We start from the raw sequence: 26,246 nt of genomic DNA, 5'->3' as shown, positions 1-26,246 counted from the left end.
AGATCGACTTCAACCCTCAATGCCACTTCTGTACGTTGACACCATAAAAGGCAAAAGAGGTGCATTAGATAAGAGACTTTGTCTCTAGAGGAGGCTGCATGTCTAATCCCTGTTCACTCCCTTATATGGATCTCGAGGAATCTAAATATCTTCCAAAGGACGCCAACTTTCACCAAACTTGTCGGTGAGTAAATGAACGTATTTCATGCCAGAAATAAGGTCCAGGTTTAAAAATACCGGAGTTCCCCTTTAAGGTGTAACTGACATGTGAAAAGGGCTTTATTCAACTTTGAGCAGCCACACACAAAAAAGGCAGCGCGCTCTGACAGCATTTTTCTTTGGCTACATGCACTTTCTACTCATTTGAACAATTGGAAAATAAAATAAAAATTAAGATAAAAATCTGCTGTTGAAGTGAGTGAACTAACAGCCATGAGCGTTGGAAGTTGTGACCCTCTTGGGTTGCCGTACGGGTATCTCGGTGGCTAACTGCCCTGTCACCGGCTCGACTGCACCAGAGGAGGGCAGAAAGTAGAGGATGGTGGGTGTGCATCCCCAGGTGAGTTTTTACACCTGTGAAAAACGCTGTTCCGTTTGTCAAACGGTCAACGTTTAAATGGGTGAAAACGGCCGTTAACGTGGCTAACGTGCCTCGGCTAACTAGCTTCGTGGCTCAGCTCAGCAGTAAACAGCCGTCAATGCTGAGGCTCCTGATTCCTCAACGTGGCACTACAGCCGTGTATTAACGTAGATCAGAAATGTCTTTCCATATCACACTAACATAACGCTTTATTTCACTGAATTCAGTGGACGTGGCTGTCTTACACCCTTCTAAGTTGTGTTAGCCTACATTTATGTGTCCAGTGAGACCCACAAACCTCTGAGCTGCTGCTATTTCTGTCTGATTACAGGACGACCTGCTGAAGATGACACACAGAGAAAACTGGAGGTGCAGTTTCTTCATGTCTAAAAGCAGCTTCTTTAAAATTTAAAATAAATGTTAGGCTGTGCATTGCAACACGATACAACGCTCTGTCCTCTTTCCTCATATCATCCGTGACTTGTTGTGTTTGCGCCACTTTCCTCTTGGCAGGATGCAGCACGAGCATCTGCACGTGAAGCACCGGGGGCACGAGGCCATGCACGCCGAGATGGTGCTGATCCTCATCGCCACGCTGGTGGTGGCTCAGATAGTCCTGGTGCAGTGGAAGCAGCGACACCACCGATCCTACAATGTGAGAGGGGGGTTCACAGGGTTTCTGTCTTCTAACGCCTTCTGTTTATCCAAACTGAGGCATTATCTGTGGGTAGTTCCTCTTCCCATCAGTGCTGAGGCTCGGTCAGTCTTCTCCAGCCAAACATCGGACATCCGTGGGTGTTTATTTCAGGCCTAAATCAGGCCGGCCCATCATTACCTTTATTTCCCCCCAAGGAAAGTTTTCAATTAAGTTGAAAGTTGATGTTTAACGTTGGTAAAAAGGTGGCTTTTAACTTTTAGATCAGGTTTTCCGGGCAGGTTCCTTAAGTTTGCTGTGAAAGTTCTGGAAAAGGCTAAATTTATACCAATCACAAGTCAGCGAGGGGCTTTCTGGGTGCCTCTAAATGCAGTTTAGAGCTTTGTGTGACTTCAGTTTCCTGAGAGAAACCTGCTCTTAACAGTGGTTAAAATGTGCAGCAAAATGTGTTCTAGTTGTCTTGGGCCTCTTCTGGCTCTTGCCATACGTGCCGTAACTCATGTCAAAGATGGCGTATGATACTTGAGCCACGTAACCCAAGCTAAGCTCCGCTCAGGACCCTTTGGCTATGTCTGGCTCCAGTAATACTTCCAGCTGGAACCGGGTCATTAGTAGCCAAAGCTTTCTTGGGTGGGAATGAAGAAATGAGCATTTCAGCGTAATTAACTGTCCGTCTCCCCTTCCAGCTGGTGACTCTTGTCCAGATGTGGGTGGTACCTCTTTACTTCACCATCAAACTGTACTGGTGGAGATTTCTGTCCATGTGGGGGATGTTCTCCGTCATCACCAGCTACATCATCTTCAGAGCCACCCGGAAGCCTCTGTCCTGCAGGACGCCGAGGTGAGTGGTGCAGGGCGGCGTCTGACGGCTGTGGAGCGGCGTCTGATGGCTGTGGGGCGGCGTCTGATGGCTGTGGGGCGGGGTCTGATGGCGGCGTCTGATGGCTGCGGGGCGGCGTCTGATGGCTGCGGGGCGGGGTCTGATGGCGGCGTCTGATGGCTGCGGGGCGGCGTCTGACGGCTGCGGGGCGGCGTCTGACGGCTGTGGAGCGGCGTCTGACGGCTGTGGAGCGGCGTCTGATGGCTGTGGGGCGTCGTCTGAGGGCTGTGGGGCGGCGTCTGATGGCTGCGGGGCGGGGTCTGATGGCGGCGTCTGATGGCTGCGGGGCGGCGTCTGATGGCTGCGGGGCGGGGTCTGATGGCGGCGTCTGATGGCTGCGGGGCGGCGTCTGACGGCTGAGGGGCGGCGTCTGATGGCTGTGGGGCGTCTGATGGCTGTGGGGCGTCTGATGGCTGTGGAGCGGCGTCTGATGGCTGTGGGGCGGCGTCTGATGGCTGTGGGGCGGCGTCTGATGGCTGTGGAGCGTCGGGTGACTGTGGGGCGTCTGACGGCTGCGGGGCGGCGTCTGACGGCTGCGGGGCGGCGTCTGATGGCTGAGGGGCGGCGTCTGATGGCTGTGGGGCGGCGTCTGATGGCTGTGGGGCGGCGTCTGATGGCTGTGGGGCGGCGTCTGATGGCTGCGGGGCGGCGTCTGATGGCTGTAGGGCGGCGTCTGATGGCTGCGGGGCGGCGTCTGACGGCTGCGGGGCGGGGTCTGATGGCGGCGTCTGATGGCTGCGGGGCGTCGTCTGAGGGCTGTGGGGCGGCGTCTGATGGCTGTGGGGCGGCGTCTGACGGCTGCGGGGCGGCGTCTGATGGCTGTGGGGCGGCGTCTGACGGCTGCGGGGCGGCGTCTGACGGCTGTGGAGCGGCGTGTCTGACGGCTGTGGGGCGGCGTCTGATGGCTGTGGGGCGGCGTCTGATGGCTGTGGAGCGGCGTCTGATGGCTGTGGGGCGGCGTCTGATGGCTGTGGGGCGGCGTCTGATGGCTGTGGGGCGGCGTCTGATGGCTGTGGGGCGGCGTCTGATGGCTGTGGAGCGTCGGGTGACTGTGGGGCGTCTGACGGCTGCGGGGCGGCGTCTGACGGCTGAGGGGCGGCGTCTGACGGCTGAGGGGCGGCGTCTGATGGCTGCGGGGCGGCGTCTGATGGCTGCGGGGCGGCGTCTGACGGCTGAGGGGCGGCGTCTGATGGCTGTGGGGCGGCGTCTGATGGCTGTGGGGCGGCGTCTGATGGCTGCGGGGCGGCGTCTGACGGCTGCGGGGCGGGGTCTGATGGCGGCGTCTGATGGCTGCGGGGCGTCGTCTGAGGGCTGCGGGGCGTCGTCTGAGGGCTGTGGGGCGGCGTCTGATGGCTGTGGGGCGTCGTCTGATGGCTGCGGGGCGTCGTCTGAGGGCTGCGGGGCGTCGTCTGAGGGCTGTGGGGCGGCGTCTGATGGCGGCGTCTGATGGCTGCGGGGTGGCGTCTGACGGCTGCGGGGCGGGGTCTGATGGCGGCGTCTGATGGCTGCGGGGCGGCGTCTGATGGCTGTGGGGCGGCGTCTGATGGCTGTGGGGCGTCTGATGGCTGTGGGGCGGCGTCTGATGGCTGTGGGGCGGCGTCTGATGGCTGTGGGGCGGCGTCTGATGGCTGCGGGGCGGCGTCTGATGGCTGTGGGGCGGCGTCTGATGGCTGCGGGGCGGCGTCTGGTGGCGGCGTCTGGTGGCTGTGGGGCGGCGTCTGACGGCTGCGGGGCGGCGTCTGACGGCTGCGGGGCGGCGTCTGACGGCTGTGGGGCGGCGTCTGATGGCTGTGGGGCGGCGTCTGATGGCTGCGGGGCGGCGTCTGATGGCTGCGGGGCGGCGTCTGATGGCTGTAGGGCGGCGTCTGATGGCTGCAGGGCGGCGTCTGACGGCTGCGGGGCGGGGTCTGATGGCGGCGTCTGATGGCTGCGGGGCGTCGTCTGAGGGCTGTGGGGCGGCGTCTGATGGCTGTGGGGCGGCGTCTGACGGCTGCGGGGCGGCGTCTGATGGCTGTGGGGCGGCGTCTGACGGCTGCGGGGCGGCGTCTGACGGCTGTGGAGCGGCGTGTCTGACGGCTGTGGGGCGGCGTCTGATGGCTGTGGGGCGGCGTCTGATGGCTGTGGAGCGGCGTCTGATGGCTGTGGGGCGGCGTCTGATGGCTGTGGGGCGGCGTCTGATGGCTGTGGGGCGGCGTCTGATGGCTGTGGGGCGGCGTCTGATGGCTGTGGAGCGTCGGGTGACTGTGGGGCGTCTGACGGCTGCGGGGCGGCGTCTGACGGCTGAGGGGCGGCGTCTGACGGCTGAGGGGCGGCGTCTGATGGCTGCGGGGCGGCGTCTGATGGCTGCGGGGCGGCGTCTGACGGCTGAGGGGCGGCGTCTGATGGCTGTGGGGCGGCGTCTGATGGCTGTGGGGCGGCGTCTGATGGCTGCGGGGCGGCGTCTGACGGCTGCGGGGCGGGGTCTGATGGCGGCGTCTGATGGCTGCGGGGCGTCGTCTGAGGGCTGCGGGGCGTCGTCTGAGGGCTGTGGGGCGGCGTCTGATGGCTGTGGGGCGTCGTCTGATGGCTGCGGGGCGTCGTCTGAGGGCTGCGGGGCGTCGTCTGAGGGCTGTGGGGCGGCGTCTGATGGCGGCGTCTGATGGCTGCGGGGGTGGCGTCTGACGGCTGCGGGGCGGGGTCTGATGGCGGCGTCTGATGGCTGCGGGGCGGCGTCTGATGGCTGTGGGGCGGCGTCTGATGGCTGTGGGGCGTCTGATGGCTGTGGGGCGGCGTCTGATGGCTGTGGGGCGGCGTCTGATGGCTGTGGGGCGGCGTCTGATGGCTGCGGGGCGGCGTCTGATGGCTGTGGGGCGGCGTCTGATGGCTGCGGGGCGGCGTCTGGTGGCGGCGTCTGGTGGCTGTGGGGCGGCGTCTGACGGCTGCGGGGCGGCGTCTGACGGCTGCGGGGCGGCGTCTGACGGCTGTGGGGCGGCGTCTGATGGCTGTGGGGCGGCGTCTGATGGCTGTGGGGCGGCGTCTGACGGCTGTGGGGCGGCGTCTGACGGCTGCGGGGCGGCGTCTGACGGCTGTGGGGCGGCGTCTGACGGCTGTGGGGCGGCGTCTGATGGCTGAGGGGCGGCGTCTGATGGCTGCGGGGCGGCGTCTGACGGCTGTGGGGCGGCGTCTGACGGCTGTGGGGCGGCGTCTGACGGCTGCGGGGCGGCGTCTGACGGCTGCGGGGCGGCGTCTGATGGCTGTGGGGCGGCGTCTGATGGCTGTGGGGCGGCGTCTGACGGCTGTGGGGCGGCGTCTGGTGGCTGTGGGGCGGCGTCTGATGGCTGTGGGGCGGCGTCTGGTGGCTGTGGGGCGGTGTCTGGTGGCTGCGGGGCGGCGTCTGGTGGCTGTGGGGCGTCTGGTGGCTGCGGGGCGGCGTCTGGTGGCTGCGGGGCGGCGTCTGGTGGCTGCGGGGCGGCGTCTGGTGGCTGTGGGGCGTCTGGTGGCTGTGGGGCGGCGTCTGATGGCTGTGGGGCGGCGTCTGGTGGCTGCGGGGCGGCGTCTGGTGGCTGCGGGGCGGCGTCTGGTGGCTGTGGGGCGTCTGGTGGCTGTGGGGCGGCGTCTGATGGCTGCGGGGCGGCGTCTGGTGGCTGTGGGGCGTCTGGTGGCTGCGGGGCGGCGTCTGGTGGCTGCGGGGCGGGGTCTGATGGCTGCGTCTGACGGCTGTGGGGCGGCGTCTGATGGCTGCGGGGCGGCGTCTGATGGCTGCGGGGCGGCGTCTGGTGGCTGTGGGGCGTCTGGTGGCTGCGGGGCGGCGTCTGGTGGCTGCGGGGCGGGGTCTGATGGCGGCGTCTGATGGCTGCGGGGCGGCGTCTGATGGCTGCGGGGCGGCGTCTGATGGCTGTGGGGCGGCGTCTGACGGCTGCGGGGCGGCGTCTGATGGCTGTGGGGCGGCGTCTGATGGCTGTGGAGCGGCGTCTGATGGCTGTGGGGCGGCGTCTGATGGCTGTGGGGCGGCGTCTGGTGGCTGCGGGGCGGGGTCTGATGGCGGCGTCTGACGGCTGTGGGGCGGCGTCTGATGGCTGCGGGGCGGCGTCTGATGGCTGCGGGGCGGCGTCTGATGGCTGCGGGGCGGCGTCTGATGGCTGCGGGGCGGCGTCTGGTGGCTGTGGGGCGGCGTCTGCGGGGCGGCGTCTGCGGGGCGGCGTCTGCGGGGCGGCGTCTGCGGGGCGGCGTCTGCGGGGCGGCGTCTGCGGGGCGGCGTCTGCGGGGCGGCGTCTGGTGGCTGCGGGGCGGCGTCTGGTGGCTGTGGGGCGTCTGGTGGCTGCGGGGCGGCGTCTGGTGGCTGCGGGGCGGCGTCTGGTGGCTGCGGGGTAAAAGACTGAAACAACTGTTAGAAACTCCACAAAATGTTATGTCACGGAGCATTTCTTCTCTTCTGGTGATGGGGTTAGAAAAGGTGGGCTGGGAACAGCTGATCTGACAGCAGACTGATGAGAGTGAATAATCCAGATGTGCAGGTTTCTATTACAGTCCTCCTAACCCTGAGACCAGACCATTACACAACACTTTGAGTTTGTTGTCCCCCATAAAGCTGTGCCTAACGCTGCGGTCATTTCTCAGGATGGTCTACAAGTGGTTCCTGCTCATCTACAAGCTGAGTTACGCGGTGGGAGTTCTGGGTTACCTGGCAATCATGTTCACCATGTTCGGCTTCAACGTCTTCTTCAGGTGAGTTCAGGCGCCTCGACTCTTATCGGACGTTCTAAGACTCCTCCAGAAAAACACCTTCAGCAGTTTAAATGTGGAGCCTGACTGAGCTACAGTCCCTCACAGGAACACTGTTCCTGGTTGATTTACTGGAGCCTTAAAACTACGTGCCTCAGGTTTGTTTTTGAATACACAAACCTCTGTTTCCCTGGGGGGGGGGCTGAGATACCGCAGGTCAAAACTTTCCAGGTTTCCAGGTTGGCTACGCATGGTTTTGCTTAATGCAGGTCAGATAAAAGCCTTCTTCTGCCATAACGACTAAAGTAAAGAGAGAAGAAGCCAGACAAGAATAAACGTCAGAATAGATTTTACTGCTGAAAAGAGCTCAGAGAAAACTCAGGATAACAGCCGGATGCTGCGTTAGCTTCATTTTTTAATGTCCGAGGTGGAGCCAACCGGCTTCACCGCTTTATGTCCGGTATCCAGGTTTAGTACCGCTGTTTTTAAAGAAGATCTATTTGAAACGCATAAAGAAACAACTCTGCAGTTGTTTAGTACCACGGTTTTTAAAGAAGCTCTATTTGAAACGCATAAAGAAACGACTCTGCGGTTGTTTAGTACCGCGGTTTTTAAAGAAGATCTATTTGAAACACATAAAGAAACCACTCTGCGGTTTTTAAAGAAGATCTATTTAATTTTCAGCACATGGCTAATGAAACGACTCTGCAGTTGAGCAGGTGTCACCACAGCAGCTCTGCCTCCGGATGGTCTTCTCAGGATCAGGCTTTAGTGGGATTCGCCTTTAAAACCTCTTTCCAGGGAACAAATCAACCAGCTGCTAATAGAAGAAGCACGTTTTGTAACAGATCTCGGTACCAGGTGATGAAAGATCCCACTTTTCCTCTCGAAGGCCTAAAAACTTTGAGTTTTAGTCAGCAGATGTTAGACCCGGCCACAGCAGAGATGTTGGATGACCCTCAGAGTCACGCAGAGCGCATCCATCCTCCCAGAAACGTAGCTAAAGTTGTGTTGCAACCTGAGCAGAGCCAGTGGTCGGGGTCCAGCGTGAGGATCGGTGCTGTTTGGTGTTCCTGTCCTTCTCCATCGCTTCATTTCTCTCGATTGTTCTGACTTTTAACCAAACAAAACAGAACTCACCACCCAACTCCTTCCCTCCGGCCACTACTCAGCGGGAGATACTTTAAGCTCAACTTGTGTGGTTCTAACCAGAAAAGTCTTTGTTTCGCTGTGCAGGATCAAGGCGGAGGACTCCATGGACGTCGGTGTGATCATGCTGTTTTACGGCCTTTACTACGGCGTCATGGGCAGAGACTTTGCTGAAATCTGCTCTGACTACATGGCTTCGACAATCGGGGTAAAGCAAAACTTTTGGTTGTCAGCTGATTTATGAAGAAACAAACCTGTCAGATCAGAATTTATTCTGCTTCTATTTCGGCTTCATGCTCTTTCTGGAACCGTGAGTCTGAAGTCTGCAGATTTTAACGGGTGCACAGGGAATGGGAAGTAAAAATATGAATTATCCTGAGGTCCCCCCTTTTTTCCTTTGCTGTTCTCAGTACTACAGCAAGGGAGGCATCCCCAGCAGGAGCCTGACCGACGACATCTGTGCCGTGTGCGGTCAGAGGATCCTGGTGGACGTGGAGGAGGAGGGATTCATAGAGGACACCTACCAGCTCTCCTGTGGACACATGTATCCTGATACGGAGGACAGTTGAGCACCTTGTTGAAAGTCCAGTTCAGTGTTTTGTAAAGAAAGCTGGCGTGTGAATCCAGGTCAGAAGATGCAAACACGGAGCCTTGAGTTTGTGTTGCAGAGAATGAGCCGCCATTGGTTTCAGCCTTAACTTGCTCCGCCCCTCCAGATTCCACGAGTTCTGCATCCGCGGCTGGTGCATTGTGGGTAAGAAGCAGACGTGTCCGTACTGCAACGAGAAGGTCGACATGAAGAGGATGATGAACAACCCGTATCCTCTTTTGTTTGTGTCCAAACACAATGAGGAGTGTTAGATTTTCCATTTAAATCCAGTTAAATAGACGAAGCTTTGATGGATTAAAGAAATCCACAGATTTTAGAGTAGAGCTCAAGTTTTGTGGGTTTCGTTCAGTGACTTTAGAAGAAGGAGATGAGCCAAAAGGCGACGCTTTTGATTTCCAACCTCGCCTATGGTCACGGATCTGAGTGGTGACCAAAACAGGTGCAGAGAGGCTGGGTTTCCCTCCTGGACCCGTTGCCTCAGTGATCTGACCTCAGATAAGAGGAAAAGGACGAATAGATGTTCAAGTTTGGTGTTGAAACTCAAACATAAACAGACAATGAAAAATCTGGCATTAGAACATCTTGTTCTGGAAGATGTAAAGAAAAAAGAGACAAAATAATTTCATTTCGATGTGATATTTAAAAGTATGAGGAAAACTAAAGCAATATAACTGTTTTGGGAAAATTTCATCTAATACATTTAGTTATTCTTTATTTCTCCACATTTATTCTCATTGTTTCCTCTTAAGGGGAACTCCGGTATTTTTAAACCTTATTTCTGGCATGAAATACGTTCATCTGCTCACCGAGAACAGTTTGGTGAAAGTCGGCGTCCTTCAGAAGATATTTAGATCACTGGAGATCCATATAACGGAGTGAACGGGGCTTAGAGGATGCAGCCTCTAAATAAGGCATCATCTGTCTTTATTTCACCAATACTTTAAGAAGAATGAATGAATGAACGTGTGCTATAGCTCTGTTAGCTCATAACTGCTGTTATGTGGCTACTTGCAGCTATAGGAGAGCTAACGGAGGGATTTCTACACAGGCACTCTACTGGGACCACTTCATCCACACGCCCCCTGCAGCACAGTCTATTCACTCCGTGCTCTGTGACAGTCGGCTAACTTCACACAGAGTTTGCTGCTGATAGTTTTGTGCAACATGGCAGGATATTTATCAGATTTTGACGACGTGAACGACGACTTTGAGTAAGATGGACGTTCTTACCGGAGTGAATGAGCTGTGCTGCAGGGGGGCGTGTGGATGAAGTGGTCCCAGTAGAGTGCCTGTGTAGAAATCCCTCCGTTAGCTCTCCTATAGCTGCAAGTAGCCACATAACAGCAGCTATGAGCTAACAGAGCTATAGCACACGTTCATTCATTCATTCTTCTTAAAGTATTGGTGAAATAAAGACAGATAATGCCTTATTTAGAGGCTGCATCCTCTAAGCCCCGTTCACTCCGTTATATGGATCTCCAGTTATCTAGATATCTTCCGAAGGACGCCGACTTTCACCAAACTGTTCTCAGTGAGTAGATGAACGTATTTCATGCCAGAAATAAGGTTTAAAAATACCGGAGTTCCCCTTTAAATGACTCCCATATTCTTTGACGGATTTTTTTTTTTTTTTTTTGTGGCCCTCATGTGATTCCGTACATGTCCAACACTCTGGAGAGTTATTTGGTTTTCAAAATCAGTTTAACCCAGTATGTTGATGATAATGGGACACATTTACATCTGACCTCCTCACATCTTAACGAATATGATCAACAGATGATCAAATGAAACTGATTTAAAATTTAAAGTTTCCCGTCATTTAGACCGAACAGAACAAAATTAAGGAAAATCTGGATTTCGTTTGACTAAAAATGCCCAATAAGTGGTGATCTTCCTACAGCATCACTGGCCTCCCAATGTGTCCCACACTGCCACTGCAAAACCAGCAGGGATGCAGATTGGCATCCTTTTTAGTTTTGTACCTGCGAGACTTTACTGTGCCGAGAAAGTGTTTTTTTTTCCTGATTATTACTCGGAAGCCTCCTTAATTCCTTCATCTCTGTCCAGCTGGGAGAAGACTCACGTTTTGTACGGACAGCTGCTCGACTGGCTCAGATATTTGGTAGCCTGGCAGCCCATCATCATTGGTATCGTTCACGGAATAAACTTCTCCCTGGGCCTCGAGTAGATCCCTGAGGAACACCGCTGTGAATTACAGATGAATTACAGTTTGTGGACCTGTTTAATTCTGCTCTTCGAGCTCATGGACTGAACGCTCGTGATCCCACACGGTCCTGGGATCCTACGATCTCCAAAAACTTTAAGCACAGATCCAGTATTTGAAAGTCGCGTCCCATGCATGCCTTTTTGCTTAAGACAAAATGCCGCTTTCCTTTGTAGCATGACATAGAAATGAGGTTTCATTTGCACACTCCTGCCCGCTGGACTATTCGACGCCACTCACAAGTTCCTGTTTTTTCTAACACTGCAACTCTTTGCACATTGATCACAGAAAGAGACAGTTTTGTCTAAGTCGCTGTTTTATATTTAATTTAGCTTTGTTACAAAAGCTTAATTTGAAATGTCTTTTGTTGTATTTTATATGATGTCCATTGTGCAGCTTATTTAACATTTATTGACGGTAAAAGTCAACGTATTACAACTGAATCGCCCTCAAAACATTCGGCAGTTTGAGTTTGTCAGTTTCCTTACCAGGACGGGTGCTGGTGATGACTTTAATAAATATTTATAAAACCTTATCGATGTTTCAGTGGTGGTCGGGTGTAGTGATGCCAACAGTTCAGTGAAGCAGTTTGTCATTGTACTCGATTGTTTTTGCTTTATATTCTCATGGTGTTGCATATGTTATTGCTTTAGCAAACTTAAAAAAGACCCTTTAGTTATTTAAAAGAACCAGCAATGGATGAGAAAAGATGTTTTTACACCAGTCCTGTGATCATAGGCTTGTTCGGTATACTAAGGCATTTAAAACCGTACTATAGTGCGCTTGGATGAGTCGAGGTAAGCAAGCCGGAGCAAGCAGGTAAGCCGGGACAGGACAGGAGCCGGGAGACAATGGCAGCTGCTGCGACCTTCAACACCAGATAAACCCAAAGTACTTTGGCTTTAAAACAGTGAAACAGTGACGTCATTAACACCGAAGCACCGCTGGGTGGAAACACTTCCAACGTGCACCCGGAGCTGCATAAGGAGTTCAGAGAACAGCAGCTAATGACTTATATACCCATGAAAAAAGCCACATTAACTGCTTAAAGCGAGCAACACCAGCCCCCGTCACTCTCCACAAAAGTAGCTCTGGAAAAAAAAAAAATTGAAGCTACATAGCAATTAGCTACCATTAGAAAAGCCTGTCTTTGTGGTAGTTTAATTTATTGACTTGCACAGTTCTAGTTCTAGGAGTTTCTATTAAAATAAAGCCAATAATTAAATGTTTAGTGTTCTCTTTTTTTATTTGCGAAAGTACTAGTGAGAGGAGGGGCTTAGAAGAGGCACAGAACTGAAAAAAACGATGCAGTTATGGTGTTTTTTCTCTCAAAGCTCAAAGTTCCCAGTTGCCCTGAATGCAACATGACCAGTATGACGTTCTGCTCACCGATTGGTCCCAACTGAAGTGCGCCATTATTTGAGCCTCCTCTAACCTCTGCTGACGCAGTCTTGATCAGCAGAGGACCGAAGACGGACCGACAGCAGAACCGGCTGTGTTTTATCCGCAAGCGGGATCCTTTGAATCCGTCAGATTCAGCTCTGTTTTTCCACTTCTGGATCATTTCCTCATTTCTCACCACTTGTTTTGAAGTTGGAAGTGACTTTTCAGACAGGAAAACCTGGTGAGTCATGAAAGAGCGCTTATAACAGACTTATATAGAAGTGGGTGTGTCTGTGTCCACAAATCAGCAGATCACCTAGGTCGGTGCCAAAGGTAAACTGTATGTATAATCTTCAAAAAGTGCGCTTTTTTTACATTTTTATTGTAGAACACGGCTACTGTACATACATGTATTTTTTTTTTATTATTAACCTTTATTTATACAGGTAAAATGTGGATAATCTCAGAGCTGTGATGCAGTGTTTTTGTGAGCTCTTGCCAAATAAATTTCTACAAAACGCAAACTGTTATAAAAGCCTTTAATTTGACGCTCCGCTCCACAGAACTGAACTAAAGTGTTGAGCGGGAACAGAAAACAGGAAATAGATGCAGCAGTTTAAAGAGAGGAGTTCACACTTTAACTTATCATATAGGAGTCAAAAAGCCTCAGTATTTGGTATTCCTCAACAAAGCCTAAACCAATTGTTCTCCAAACTTCATGTCGGTCCTGGCAGGTGAAAATGTTTCCCAAAAGGAAAAGGACACGGGAGAAATTGCAAGATATCAGGAACTTTTTTGCGAAAGAAAATGTAAGTAACAGCTTGGTTTCTAGCAGTTTTCTGTCATCATTGCTTAAAACTCATCTTAGCTTTTGTAAATTGCGTGGGCTTCTTCCCCAGCTGAGTTGTATGTATCCTCTTATTAGGACTCTCCTGGCGTTAAAAGCCCACCGACAACAAAGTCGAGGAGGATTTCAGGCTCTCAGGTGAGTTCCCAAATACCAGAGCTTTGTGCTCAACAGGTGTTTGAAAAGTGAACAGGCTGATGGTGACTTTAGGACTATGATTGCTCTTCCTGACCGTCACCCAGCCACTCTGGGGTCCCGGCGCTCAGGTTCTGCTGAAGGGCGGCTAACGGGGTTAACTACACCAGGTGGCGCTAACGGGACTTGGCTCGCTATCGGGTGGTTTTCAACGGTGAAGAGCCGAGCTTCCAATTCAGATAACTACACCTACAAAAAGGCTACATTTGTTACAGCCATGCTAAGCTAAAGAACCAGACACACGGCTAAAAAGTGCAAATAAACACCAAAGATCTGCAGGACTGAGAGTTAGAATACAACAAGTACGTGATGGAGTTAACGGAGCAAAAATGTGTAACTTTTAGGAAGAAACTGAGTGATTTTTAATAGTCAAGACACAAAGAAGGTAACAGGAAGTGATGTAATACGTCTTACCGCAAAGTGTCCAAGACAGACGGTTTGCAAACTGCATGAATCCTCGTTCAAACCCTGAGGTCATATTCACCCAGGAGTAAAATCTTTGTTGGAGATTCACAGTAAAATCACTGCTTCTTGTTTTTTGCAGACTGCGACACGGACACCACTGAGGGTGAAGGAGAAGAACGGTGGCGAATGTCTCGTGAGTTGAATCTGACACAGCTGCATGCACCAAGTTTGACTTTAGACCTGTGCCTTCTCTTCCTGACCGTCACCCAGCCAGCTGCTCGCGCTCTGCTAAGGGGCGGCTAACGGGGTTAGCTACACTAGGTGGCGCTGTACCGACTAACGGGACCTCGCTCGCTATCGGGTGGTTTTCAACGGTGAAGAGCCGAGCTTCCAATTCAGATAACTACACCTACAAAAAGGCTACATTTGTTACAGCCATGCTAAGCTAAAGAACCAGACACACGGCTAAAAAGTGCAAATAAACACCAAAGATCTGCAGGACAGAGAGTTAGAATACAACAAGTACGTGATGGAGTTAACGGAGCAAAAATGTGTAACTTTTAGGAAGAAATTTAGTGATTTTTAATAGTCAAGACACAAAGAAGGTAACAGGAAGTGATGTAATACGTCTTACCGCAAAGTGTCCAAGACAGACGGTTTGCAAACTGCGTGAATCCTCGTTCAAACCCTGAGGTCATATTCACCCAGGAGTAAAATCTTTGACCACCGTTCTCTTTTTTGCAGACACCACTGAGGGTGAAGGAGGAGAATGACGGCGATTCTCCGGTGAGTTGAATCTGACTCACTTCTTTTTCTTTCCACTTGGGAATCTAATTTTAATCCTTTCATCCTGACTTCCCACAGGAAGGACATTCTCATCGCTTCACGGTGAAGTTCAGTCCCACCGACCGCAAAGAGTACACCATTGACTGTAATCAGTCCGGCACGGTGCTGGAGTCGATAAAGTCGAATCTGAAGAAGTCTGAGATGATAAAGTGTGCTGATGAAAACATCATCATTCAGCTTGGTACAAAGGATCAGGAATATATAGTTCCAACACACTTCCCTTGTTGCTGTATTGGTGACGGAGAGTCTCTGACCATTTTGTGTAACTCAGAAAAGGTTGAGCAAGTTCACGAGGAAGAAAAAGGCGCCAAAGAAGACGATTATTCTGTCTTCTTCATTGATAAAGTAGGAGGGGACCACACCAAAACAAAGAAGCTTTTCAGGAGCAAACTGGTGAAAAAATTCAAGTATCTCTGCGTTTACGGGGCTAAAGGGATGACGGTGGAGGAGGCTGTGAGAAGAGACGGTCGCTTCAGTGACAACCTCGGTGACTTCACCCTGTCCGATAACGAGAATCCGAACCGCGTTACTGAATGCTCACAGATTATTGACAACCTCCACCAGAAAGCGTTCAAGATATGTCTCCCTCTGAAAGAATCGGAAGGTGGTGACAGGCCAACGAGCGCCATCACAGATGTGGCGCACGAGAGAGGAATGACCATCAAAAGAGCCATAGAACAGCAGGGCGGCGGCGCTGGTAATGAGGAGATTTACGAACGTCTGCGCCAGCAGTTTCCAGGTCTGAAAGAACTGATGGAGAACAGGTTTCCTGAGAATTCTTACCGGAGAGCTCTGAATCTGAGGAAGGAGAACTTTGGAAAGATCCAGCAGTCTTTTAGCGAAGTTCACAGAATTAAGAAGCTGCTAAAAATGGGCAAGTCGGTGTGCAAAATCATTGTTAAGGATGTTTGTCAGGGAACAGGCTTCGTGCTGTTTGATCATTTTATCCTGACCAACGCACATTTATTTGAAGGTTGTGTTGAAGGCAAAAAGCTGCAGGAACCCGTCGAAGTGTCGGCTCTGTTTGACTACGAGGATCCAGAGCCAAGCATGAATTTCTCTTACTTCACTGCTGAGAACACATTGGTTGACATTGATCGTGAGCTAGATTACGCTATTCTAGAGCTCAAACCCGAGGGCCAGAAACCCAGCCAAACCAAGGCAGAGAACATCAAGGTTCCAGCAGGACTGCTGAAGAGCTTTGGTCCACTGCCTAAGAATGGAGAGGCCTGTATTATAGGCCACCCAGCAGGAGAAGTGAAAAAAATGGATCCCACCTGTATCATTGAGGCACACAACAGGGCGAAGGCTGTTGACGACCATTTAGCTTCATACAAACACACTTTGTTCATTCTCCACCCAATCATTGAGACTTTAAAGAAGCGAGGCATTGAAAGCATAATCATGGGTGGATCTAAAGCAGAGAAAGTGGTGACCTACAACACTTTCATGTATCACGGTGCCTCCGGCTCGCCAGTGTTCGACGCTCGTGGCCAAGTTTTTGGGCTACACACCGCAGGATTCTGCTATGAGTGTCCAAAACGAGAGAGTGTGATTGAGTACGCCCAACCTCTGCTCACCATATTTGAAAGATTCGTGTCAAATCTGAAGGAAAGTGGAAACGAGCAGCTGTTGGGAAGAGTTGAGGATGAGGGGAAGAAAAATCTGCACCTTAAAAAGATTCTCCAGGCTGTTCGTACAGATCCTGAAGAGCCGATGGAGGTCAGATAAGCTTTCAGATCCGGTAACGGTCCAGTGCTGCTTCACTTTAACCCTTTAGGAGTCTGAGTGGGCATCGCACATTTTAATGATTCGTAAGGTTAGGTTCAGGCTCTGAATAAACTTCTGATAAACTCCTTCTATTTGATTTTAAATTGGCTAAATCTAGCCTATTATTTTACGTTAACTTCTTGCCAACATGCTTTAGGTTTAGTTTAGTTTTTATGGTGAACTGCGGTTGCTTTTCTAGTTCTGATGCACAAGCATATACATCTAAAAGAGATTTCATGGTGGTATTCTGGTTCAGAATACTTTGTCACAGCATCACATGTGGCATCTGAAGGGGTCTTTTGAAAACTGTACATTTAAAAACTAATTATCATTATTATGTATGGACCTAAGATGACATTTACTAAGATAAACTATACTGACAAAAGTATTCTCTCACCTATCTAAATAATTCAATTCAGGTGTTCCAAGGCAAGTTTGTTTGAACAACACAATTCAAAGTGCTTCACAGAGACATTAAAACAGAAGAAATAAAAAGCATGATTTAAAATTTAAACAAAAGAAAGAAATAAGAACAATAGATAAAATCAGACAAAATTATATACATTAAAGATAAAATCAGGAGTTAAAACATGATTCCGTTTTGAAACTCAAGCTTATTCAAATGCAGCTGAAAATAGATGTTTCTTCAACCTGGACTTAAATACTGAGTGTTTCAGCTGATCTGAGGCTTTCTGGGAGTTGGTTCCAGACATGTGGAGCATAGAAGCTGAATGCAGCTTCTCCAGGTCTGGTTCTGACTCTGGGAACTGATAAAGAACCGGATCCAGATGACCTGAGGGGTCTGGGAGGTTCATAGTGGGTCAGGAGGTCACTGATGTATTTGGGTCCTTGACCATGGGTTATGTGGTAAACCGTCACTTCCACTTCATTTCCGACTTTCGCGCTGACGTTTATATTATAGTCACTTATAACACGAAGGGGGGTAATACGATTGGGGGATTTTCATTTTTTTTGTTTGTCTGTTTTTTGTCTTTGTTTTCCATTTAAATATACACAATTACAATTTACAAACACAATGGTTGGAGGCCCCAAGCACTGCTTAATGGGGAAGGGGCAGCTGGTGGGGGGCCCCAGGCAATTGCCTACCTTTGCCTTAATGCTAAGACCGCGTCTGAATGTACTTAGGTTATCTTTTCATGCTCCAAAGTTCAATCTTTGTGCATCTTTCTGTAAAAAAAGGTAAAGTGTAAGTTTGTGTTAATCCAGCTGACTTCCCATTAAAAGCTGAAAAAGAAAAGTCTTCATCGGCTCTGTTGTGTATTCATGACTTCTTTCATTTTCAACTGAAAATCAAGTGAAAAAACACTTTACTTTACAGAATTAGCACAGTTTTTAGCACAACCATTGAAGGAGATATATTTAACACTGTGGCCCTTTTCACGGGTGGGTTTAAGAAAAAAAAGACCTCCTTGTTTACCTGCTGCTCTTCATAGGTTCACACAAACCAGACAGAGTTCGAAAAAGTGTAAAAGTTAGAGCTACAACATGAGCTGCATCCACAGTGTCAACAATACGTTTTTCTGACCAGTCCAGAAGAAAAGTTGCATCAGATTTCAGTCATTTCCTGCCTTTCAAAGATATATATCCAGGCTAAATAACACATCTGGGCACCATGAAGCTTTTAGCTCCAGTTCTGTTGTTCTAAATCAATAAATTACACTTTTTGCCTTCTTCAAAGAGGAGCAGTTTGAAATGTGTTTTTTTTTCCCTCCAAATAATGTTTGGCAACAATTCAAGTATTTTGTGTGTTTCATGAGTCCTTTTCACCCACGCAGAGCTGTGCTATAGCGTCACATTCCTTTTCCCGCGAATCGAAACTTAAGACGGTCATTCCAGGAAACAGATCACGTGGTTTGAGATGTCGTGCAGTTAGTTACATCCATGGAGTCTCTAAACTCACCAGATCGTGGCTGTTTCCGGGAATTTGTTCAAGCTGTGATGCTGAAATGCTCTACAGGACCTTTAGCTGAGAAAACAACTTTCTTTGCCATTCTTGACTCTACGTGTTGGATTCTTGCTCAATAAAAATGTTTGCGCAATACCATCTCATTGTTGCATCAGCTTATAAAGCAAAGAGCGCAAAGTCTAACGGAAATGATTTATTAGCAGGGAGACGTGCCTGAGAGTAAAGAGCACTGTCACACCCTCTGAATGATTGTACAGAGCTGACCATCTGAAGCCGAGGTAAGCCTTTATTTACTTGTACATAACGTTCTTATCATTATGCTATAATTACTTATGGGGAAATGAGCTCCATTTGATTTACTGATTATCATGACTTTGTTTGAAACGGATAGAATAAAGGAGGAAAAACCCAAGTCTTAAAGTAATTGAAACATTCTGTGCTTTATGCGTTTTTTTTACGATGTAATGGGTTTTTCAGATAAAATGTATGATTATTATTATTGTCTGAACGTATTTGGGTCGATTTTCTTTTGATTTTCAGCAGAAGTCAGTGAGGACTGTTTGAAATGAATAAGAGTTTCTGTTCTTTTGAATATTTTGCTTTGGATTATGTTGAGATGCATGTTGGGACAGTTTTAGTGTAGTCTGTGAATAGTTAAGCTCTTCCAGTACCACTCCCTGTATCTTTTTCTTTAGGCAACTATCTTGAAGAGTTTTAAAAAGAAATGTTCCTAAAACTGAATCCCGGTTAAGATTAGATCCTTGTTAGAACTTCTTCAGGTTAAATAAAGACGACTCATCACTACAACCAAGAACTGCTGAACTGAAGCGCTTTGAGTGGTCAGTTAGACTAGAAAAGCGCTATACAAGTACAAGTCCATTTAACTGACTCAGTTTTAATGTTTAATGAAGAGCCGAGACTATCTGCCATTGAAACGTGATCATTTCTTTTCAGAATACATCTGCAAACATCTGGAAACATGGCAGAAGGAAACACCAGCCCCGTGGTAAGCAAAAGTGTAGTGATTCCTAAAAATGATGGAACAGTTTAGGTTTTTTTCTCTACGGTGAAACACACTAAAATGGAGGTTTCATAACAAAGAGTTGAGGAAATACAGCTGTCTTCGGTTGTTGTTTGAGTCTTTGTGTCTTCAGCAACTGAAATGCTGCTCAGTCAGGTAAAGATCAGTGGCGTACGCATTTTTCACATCAATAATCAGATTTATCAAGAGTGAAATGACCGTGGAAATGTGCGGTGCCTCACGCCATCTTCAGGGCTGTCGTAAGCACTTTTCTACAGCTGCTGATTCACTTAGAGGTGATGTTGGGAAACTGTTATGATAAATAGATGTGAACACAGTTCGTCCTCAGACTGAGCGATGCACACATCTGAGACACATGAACAATTAACGCACAAATGTGTCTGCGATTACAGAGTGGATATAAAAGCACGCGCACAGTGTTGCAGTGCATACCATTAAAAACTGCTTTGGCGGTGTTGGAAGACTCTGTAAATGGTGCAATTGGAAGCGTTGAAGCAGGGAAACATCTAAAACCTGCAGGACAGCGGCCCTCGAGGACCGGAGTTTGACATCCCTGCTTTAAGGTCACACACAGTTGGCCTTTCCTTGGGTTTAGTCATCTCAGCTACCAGCCTGTTTCCTCTCCTAGCTCATCACATCCTGGGTTTGGGATGTCAGAACACTTCCATCTCGGCTTACTTTAGTGTAGTTTTTCTTTGGACCTGCAGGGTTTTCACCATTGGTGTCGTGGTACCTGAAAAAGCAGGTATACTACATTTTTCGAGGCACCCTGTCCAACGCCCAGTATTACGAACAGTCATTAGGTTTACTGTCTTACATGTTTGCTGCTTGACTTTCTGTATGACAGGGGATTTGAACTACCTCCAGTAGGGGTCCTTAGGCAAGACCTACCTGCCTACCTGTAAGTCGCTTAGCGTATGCCAAATGCACGTGGAAACGATGTTCATCTGTTCAAATTATTGTTATTCATCAAGCAAAGAAAGCATCAAAGGAGATTGGGTTAAGACCTGTCCAACGCATATAGATAGAAGAGATAGAAGGGAACCATCAGGAAATGTGGTCGGTAAAAATTTTCATTAATCATGATCGTTGATCACTTAAACGTTTGGTGAAATGAAAACATAAAAAAACAACAGCAGAATTCATGGCTGTGTTTAATAGAGAAAGTAAGAACATTTCCACACACACAATGCAAAGGGAACTCAAGGGATTGGGATTAAACAGCTGTGGAGGCTTAAGAAAACCACCTATCAGTGAGGCTAATCGGACAAAAAGGCTTCAAGTTGCATAAAGGAGCATGAAGATTGGACTCTGGAGCAATGGGTGAAGGTCATATGGTCTAAGTCCAGATTTACCCTGTTCCAGAGTGATCAGGGTAAGAAAAAAGGCGGATGTCTTGGTGGCCAAAAAAACCCCACACGACTGACTTTAAGCGTTTTTTCGGAGGGACGAGCTGTTCCTCTTCCATGCTTTACCTCCTGTGGGACAGGAACGCCTCCGTCTGCAACTCGCCGGACCGAAACCAAAGCAACACAAGCGGTTGTTGTGTAACTTTGTTTTCGTTCCGGCGAGTTGCGCTGATGTACCAATATGGTTCCAGCATAATCTTTTCTGGAAATTGACGGTATTAAAGAAATGTTACGATTAACTAATCGTAAAGTTTAACATTGCAATTAATCGTGAAAACGGGTAATCGTGACATCCCTGTTCCAGAGGGATAGGCGCATTAGGGTAAGAAGAGAGATGCCCCCTACAGGCCTGTGGGGGCAGTGCTATGATCTGGGGCTGCTGCAGTCGGTCAGGTCGAGGTTCAGCAGCGTTATGAGCCCAAATGGCTGATAATCCCTGATGGCTCAGGTATATTCCAAGATGACAATGTGGTTCAGGGAGCACGAGACATCATTTTCACACATGGATTGGCTCCCACAGAGTCCAGACCTTAACCCATTTGAGACTCCGTCTCTCCCATCATCACTGCAAGATCTTGGCAATAAATGTTGGGACATTGTAGAATGTTATGGAAACGATGCCACAGCGAATGCGAGGTGTCATCAGAGCTGAAGGCGGTCCAAAAGAATATTAGAGCGTGTGAATTTTTGTTTTGAACAGGCAGTTTTCTCAAAATCTAGACTCTAAATTTCTCTCTACTGTGCAGAAGGCTCAAAAGAGAGTGAAGGAGGAGGCCACAAAGGATGGTGTTTCATTGGTGAGTGTAGTCTCCAATGTAAATGTTGCATAAGCTGTAGTTTTACTGTACTCTAACTTTAATTTCTCCTATGGTGTCCTGCAGGGCAAACATGAACATTCCTTCAAAGTGAAATTCGGTTCAGAGAACCAGAAATACACCGTCAACTGTCATCAACCGCAAACATTGCTGCAGGCCATAAAATCCCATCTAGCAGATGAATTCACCCAAAAGATAAAGGCTGCAGACGAGAAAATTATCATTATGTTGGATGAAGGGGCTAATGCGTCCCTTCTTGCAACACATTTCCCTTGTTCTTGTCTTGAAGAAGATAAATGTCTGATCGTACGTTCATTAAAAAGGGTTATAGAGGCCCAAAACCCAACAAGCGACCAAGTCCAAGAGAAAGAACATTACTGTCGATTCTATATCGAAAAGGAGCCCGGGAAAGACAGTAAATCCAAAGTGAAGCAGATCTTTAGATGCACAGATATTCGTGAAGAGTTTAGGTATTTCTGTGTTTATGGAAGGAAGACTCCGAGAATGACTGTGGAGCAGGCTCTGAAACAAGATGGTCGCTTTGTGGATGGTCTCAGCGACTTCACTTTGTGCGATAACGACAATAACGACATCATCAAGTGCACAGCATATGTCAGTAGAAAGATGGACAAAAGGTATTTCAGGATACAACTTCCCAAGGAACCAAGATTCAAAACAAAAGGCACAAAACAACCGGCCAGTCATGTAAAACAGGAACAGCAGACAACCCAGTGTGCATCGACTAGTTCACAAAGCCAGAGTGAAACAATATCAGTCCTAGAGCAAGCACAGGAGAAGGGTATCGGTGTAAAAGAAGCTTTTTCACAGACAAACACCAAAGTCAACATTCAGGAGATCTACGACCTTCTTCGTGGGCAGTTTCAAGGCCTGAAAGGATGGATGGAGAGCAGGTTTCCTGGTCAGTCCTTTAAGAAAGCACTGACGGTGAGCAGGGAGAACTTTGGAAAGATCCAGCAGTCTTTCAGTGAAGTTCACACAGTGAGGGAGCTGTTGAAGCTCAGTGAGTCAGTTTGTCTGTTGAGGATAAATGACTCAGTTCAGGGCACAGGCTTTGTGCTGTTTGACAACTTTATCCTGACGAATGCTCACTTATTCGAACGTTTTGCCAACCAGGGATTAAGAAAGTGGTGGGAAAACATTAAAATCACTGCTGAGTTCCACTTTGAAAATCGTGTTGATAGACAGAAAGAGAAAGAGTTTGCTGCCAAAGTCTTTATTGACAATCCCTCCATCCATCCATTTTCTACAATAGCTTCATCTAATTCAGGGTCACGACAGGGCTGGAGTCTGTCCCAGTTTCCATCAGGCGAGAGGCAGCGTGACGCCAGGGCAAACCAGCAGTCCATCGCAGCGCCTGTTGGCAGTCATCAACCAGATTATGTCCTGCTCGAGCTCATCCCTAAGACCCAAAATGAGCCATTTAATGTACCACCAGGGCTCCTGAAGAAGTTTGGTCCCGTGCCTGTGGACGGGGGGGCCTGTATTATTGGTCACCCAGCGGGTGAGGTGATGAAAATGGATACCACATGTGTTATCAAAAATAATGAGAGGCAGCAGGCTGTCGACCGGAATTTAGAGGACTACCAGGATTATTTATTTACGACCTACTCGGTCAAGCAAGAGATCAAAACGGACCAGTTGGCAGATGTTGTTGTGACCTACAACACTTTCATGTATCACGGCTCCTCAGGCTCCCCGGTGTTCGATGCTCACGGCCAGGTTTTCGGTTTGCACTCTGGTGGCTTTTTCTTCGGCTTTCCGAAGCCAGATCACAGTGTGATTGAGTACAGCTTTCCTCTGCTCTATGTATTCAAAGGGTTTGTGAGTTCTCTAAAGAAAGACGGACGGACAACGCTGCTGGAGAGAGTTTGCCTGGAAGCAAAGGGAAACAAATACCTCGAACAGATCATTGAAGATGAGTCGTCAGATTCTGAGGAACCGATGGACGAAGATTAGGCTTTTTGGTTCAGACCGTTCTCAGACAGGTGGCACATCTCATGGAGTGAGATCAGAATGATTAAACCAAACAGAAACCCTTCATATTCAGTCTGAAGCTGTTTCATACGACTCTGAGTCCAGTTGAAGGGTTCCCAGTTTGAAATGTGTCATTTATGAACTGGATCCCAAAGCCTTTGATTTTTTTGTTAGCTTCAGTCATGTTATGTTATGTTATGTTTATGCATTTAGCAGACGCTTACAGATAGGCAGGTAGGGTAAGGGTCTTGCCTAAGGACCCCTACTGGAGACAGTACCTTTCATTCAGGGGATTTGAACTCAGATCTTCCACACGAAACCAGTCAGTGAAACCCTTGTGAAACAGGTGTTTTCTCATTGAAGAAGCTGTTTTTGGATTTAAACTTCACTGTTATGTTTTCAGCCCCTCAGTCAGGAAATGTTTTATGCATTTAGCAGACGCTTTTATCCAAATACCTTACCTGCCTATACTTACAGATAGGCAGGTAGGGTAAGGGTCTTGCCTAAGGACCCCTACTGGAGACAGTACCTTTCATTCAGGGGATTTGAACTCAGATCTTCCACACGAAACCAGTCAGTGAAACCCTTGTGAAACAGGTGTTTTCTCATTGAAGAAGCTGTTTTTGGATTTAAACTTCACTGTTATGTTTTCAGCCCCTCAGTCAGGAAATGTTTTATGCATTTAGCAGACGCTTTTATCCAAATACCTTACCTGCCTATACTTACAGATAGGCAGGTAGGGTAAGGGTCTTGCCTAAGGACCCCTACTGGAGACAGTACCTTTCATGCAGGGGATTTGAACTCAGATCTTCCACACGAAACCAGTCAGTGAAACCCTTGTGAAACAGGTGTTTTCTCATTTCTCATCTCTCATTTTTGGATTTAAACTTCACTGTTATGTTTTCAGCCCCTCAGTCAGGAAATGTTTTATGCATTTAGCAGACGCTTTTATCCAAATACCCTACCTGCCTATACTTACAGATAGGCAGGTAGGGTAAGGGTCTTGCCTAAGGACCCCTACTGGAGGTAGTAGTACCTTTCGTGCAGGGGATTTGAACCCAGATCTCCTACATGGAAGGTGGCATTCACACCACTACACTATCCAGCCCCTGAAACCAGTCAGCGAAACCCTTGTTTTCTCATTGAAGAAGCTGTTTTTGGATTTAAACTTCACTGTTATGTTTTCAGCCCCTCAGTCCAGTAAGTTTTTTCTGTCTGTTGTGGAATACCACAGATGTTTTTTTTACTATTGTTTCTCTTTGATATATTTTATCTCCTTTCGCGACAGCATTAAAAAGCAGTTCCTGTGAATGCTGACAACCTGAATGATTCAGTTAAATGGTTAAGTGGCTGTCATTTAAAAGAAGCCTGACAAGAAGAGGGTTAGAAATAGACTTGTACCAGAGAGCCTAAGTATCTAAACTACTTTACTGTTGTGCCTAAGTTTTTTTTTTTATTTTATTAACCTTTATTTATACAGGTAAAATCTCATTGAGACCCAGGGTCTCATTTGCAAGAGAGACCTGTTTTAGGCAGCAGCAAAACACAAAGTTACAGATTAACTGAAGGTACAAGAGACAGAAACAGGAACATATGATAATTAATAATAATAAAATTAAAGAAAAAAGGAACTAGTTAAGTACAGAACATGTGCAGACCCCCACTGACTGTCTCACCAGCCTTCCTACAAGTAATTTGAAGTCCTCTAATGAAATAAAACTGGACAGCTTCAGTTCCAGGTTACAGGAGAACGCCTTTTTGCCAAGTTCAGTACGGACTGAGGAGCAAATGTGATGTAATCCAGGGACCGGTTCAGGCGCTAAGCGTACAGGGACAGTCACTCATGGTTTAACCGAGCTCTGCCCAAACATTTCCCTGTGTAGAGTCTGATGCTTACCAGCTGATCAAGTACAGTGTGGCTCAGACAAGAGATGCACAGTCAAACGTAAAACATTTTGAGAATAACACTTTATGGATACATTGTTTTCTGTCTATGCAGCATCTTCAGGGTTACCAGACATGTTTTTACCCTTCGTAACGGGAGAAGCACCCACAGTGAGGCAGAGATTGCACGAACTTTTGGGCTTTGAAGCTCTAAGGACAAACCTTGATTTGTGGAATTAAAATGTTGGTTGAAAGTGAATTTTAAGTCTTGTAATGTAACGTAAAAGCTTGTTCTTTTCAATGTGTGCAAGTTTAAAAATAAACATTATATTGTAAAAACTTTTAAAGGCTTAAGCCTTTTTTTAAACATTATTCTCCGTTAAATTGTTATTTTTAACATAGCTTCAACCAAGATATATTTAGAATGTAAAGTACTGAACATTTTATATCGATTTTTATCATTTATTTTTATCATCGAGAACCAACGTTCTAAGCCGAGAGATCATTAACCATCCAAAATGTCAGGAAACATGCGTGTACAAAGCAGGAAAATGACCGGACAAGTAAAGTTCCTGTTAATTTCTAATGTAAAGGTTTGTTTATGATTCTGCATTTAGCAGACGCTTTTATCCAAAGCGACTTACCAATGAGGATATAACATTACAGCTAACAATAAGCTACGTGGAAGAAAACCACGAGTCAGACTCTGTCAGAGGTGACAGTGTAGAGACTGAGGATCTCAGGCATTGAGGGAAGTAAGTGGATAGGAAATGCTCTCCGAAGAGCATCTTCCAGATCTGGTCTTCAAGAGTCTCTTGAAGATAGTGCTGTTCTGGTAGCGCTTGGTAGGTCATTGTGAGAAATGTGAAAAATGGCAACAGAAATGCGGTGGATTTACTAACAAAGTCAGTATTAAGGCTAAAACAAAG

At 48.3% G+C, this 26,246-nt stretch overlaps 2 protein-coding genes and 1 long non-coding RNA gene across 3 annotated transcripts; all 3 read left to right on the top strand.

The window, feature by feature from the left end:
• The first annotated feature begins 439 nt into the window (after nucleotides 1-439).
• Nucleotides 440-11,334, top strand: rnf175 (ring finger protein 175). Its single transcript, XM_072376729.1, has 9 exons — nucleotides 440-559; nucleotides 912-949; nucleotides 1,094-1,235; nucleotides 1,922-2,076; nucleotides 6,712-6,819; nucleotides 8,053-8,173; nucleotides 8,376-8,509; nucleotides 8,682-8,783; nucleotides 10,643-11,334. Exons 1-9 carry the CDS (start codon nucleotides 539-541, stop codon nucleotides 10,761-10,763), a joined length of 942 nt encoding a protein of 313 aa, XP_072232830.1. The 5' UTR covers nucleotides 440-538; the 3' UTR covers nucleotides 10,764-11,334.
• A 1,590-nt stretch (nucleotides 11,335-12,924) lies between these two features.
• On the top strand, nucleotides 12,925-13,847 carry LOC140281394 (uncharacterized). The gene is made up of 3 exons (XR_011909741.1): nucleotides 12,925-12,991; nucleotides 13,108-13,167; nucleotides 13,769-13,847. It is a non-coding gene; the product is annotated as an uncharacterized lncRNA (long non-coding RNA).
• A 698-nt stretch (nucleotides 13,848-14,545) lies between these two features.
• LOC140282334 (uncharacterized) lies at nucleotides 14,546-25,664 on the top strand. Its single transcript, XM_072376913.1, has 5 exons — nucleotides 14,546-16,197; nucleotides 16,256-16,263; nucleotides 19,127-19,217; nucleotides 21,370-21,420; nucleotides 21,505-25,664. The coding sequence occupies exons 1-5, from the start codon at nucleotides 14,617-14,619 to the stop codon at nucleotides 23,413-23,415; spliced, it is 3,642 nt and encodes a 1,213-aa protein (XP_072233014.1). The 5' UTR covers nucleotides 14,546-14,616; the 3' UTR covers nucleotides 23,416-25,664.
• Nucleotides 25,665-26,246: the final 582 nt, after the last annotated feature.

This window comes from Leuresthes tenuis, unplaced genomic scaffold (assembly GCF_036924035.1).
Source record: "Leuresthes tenuis unplaced genomic scaffold, fLeuTen1.0.hap1 SCAF_22, whole genome shotgun sequence".
Taxonomy (NCBI): domain Eukaryota; kingdom Metazoa; phylum Chordata; class Actinopteri; order Atheriniformes; family Atherinopsidae; genus Leuresthes; species Leuresthes tenuis.
Note: the sequence above shows the minus strand (reverse complement) of the source record. Positions and strands in the feature narration are given on the sequence as shown.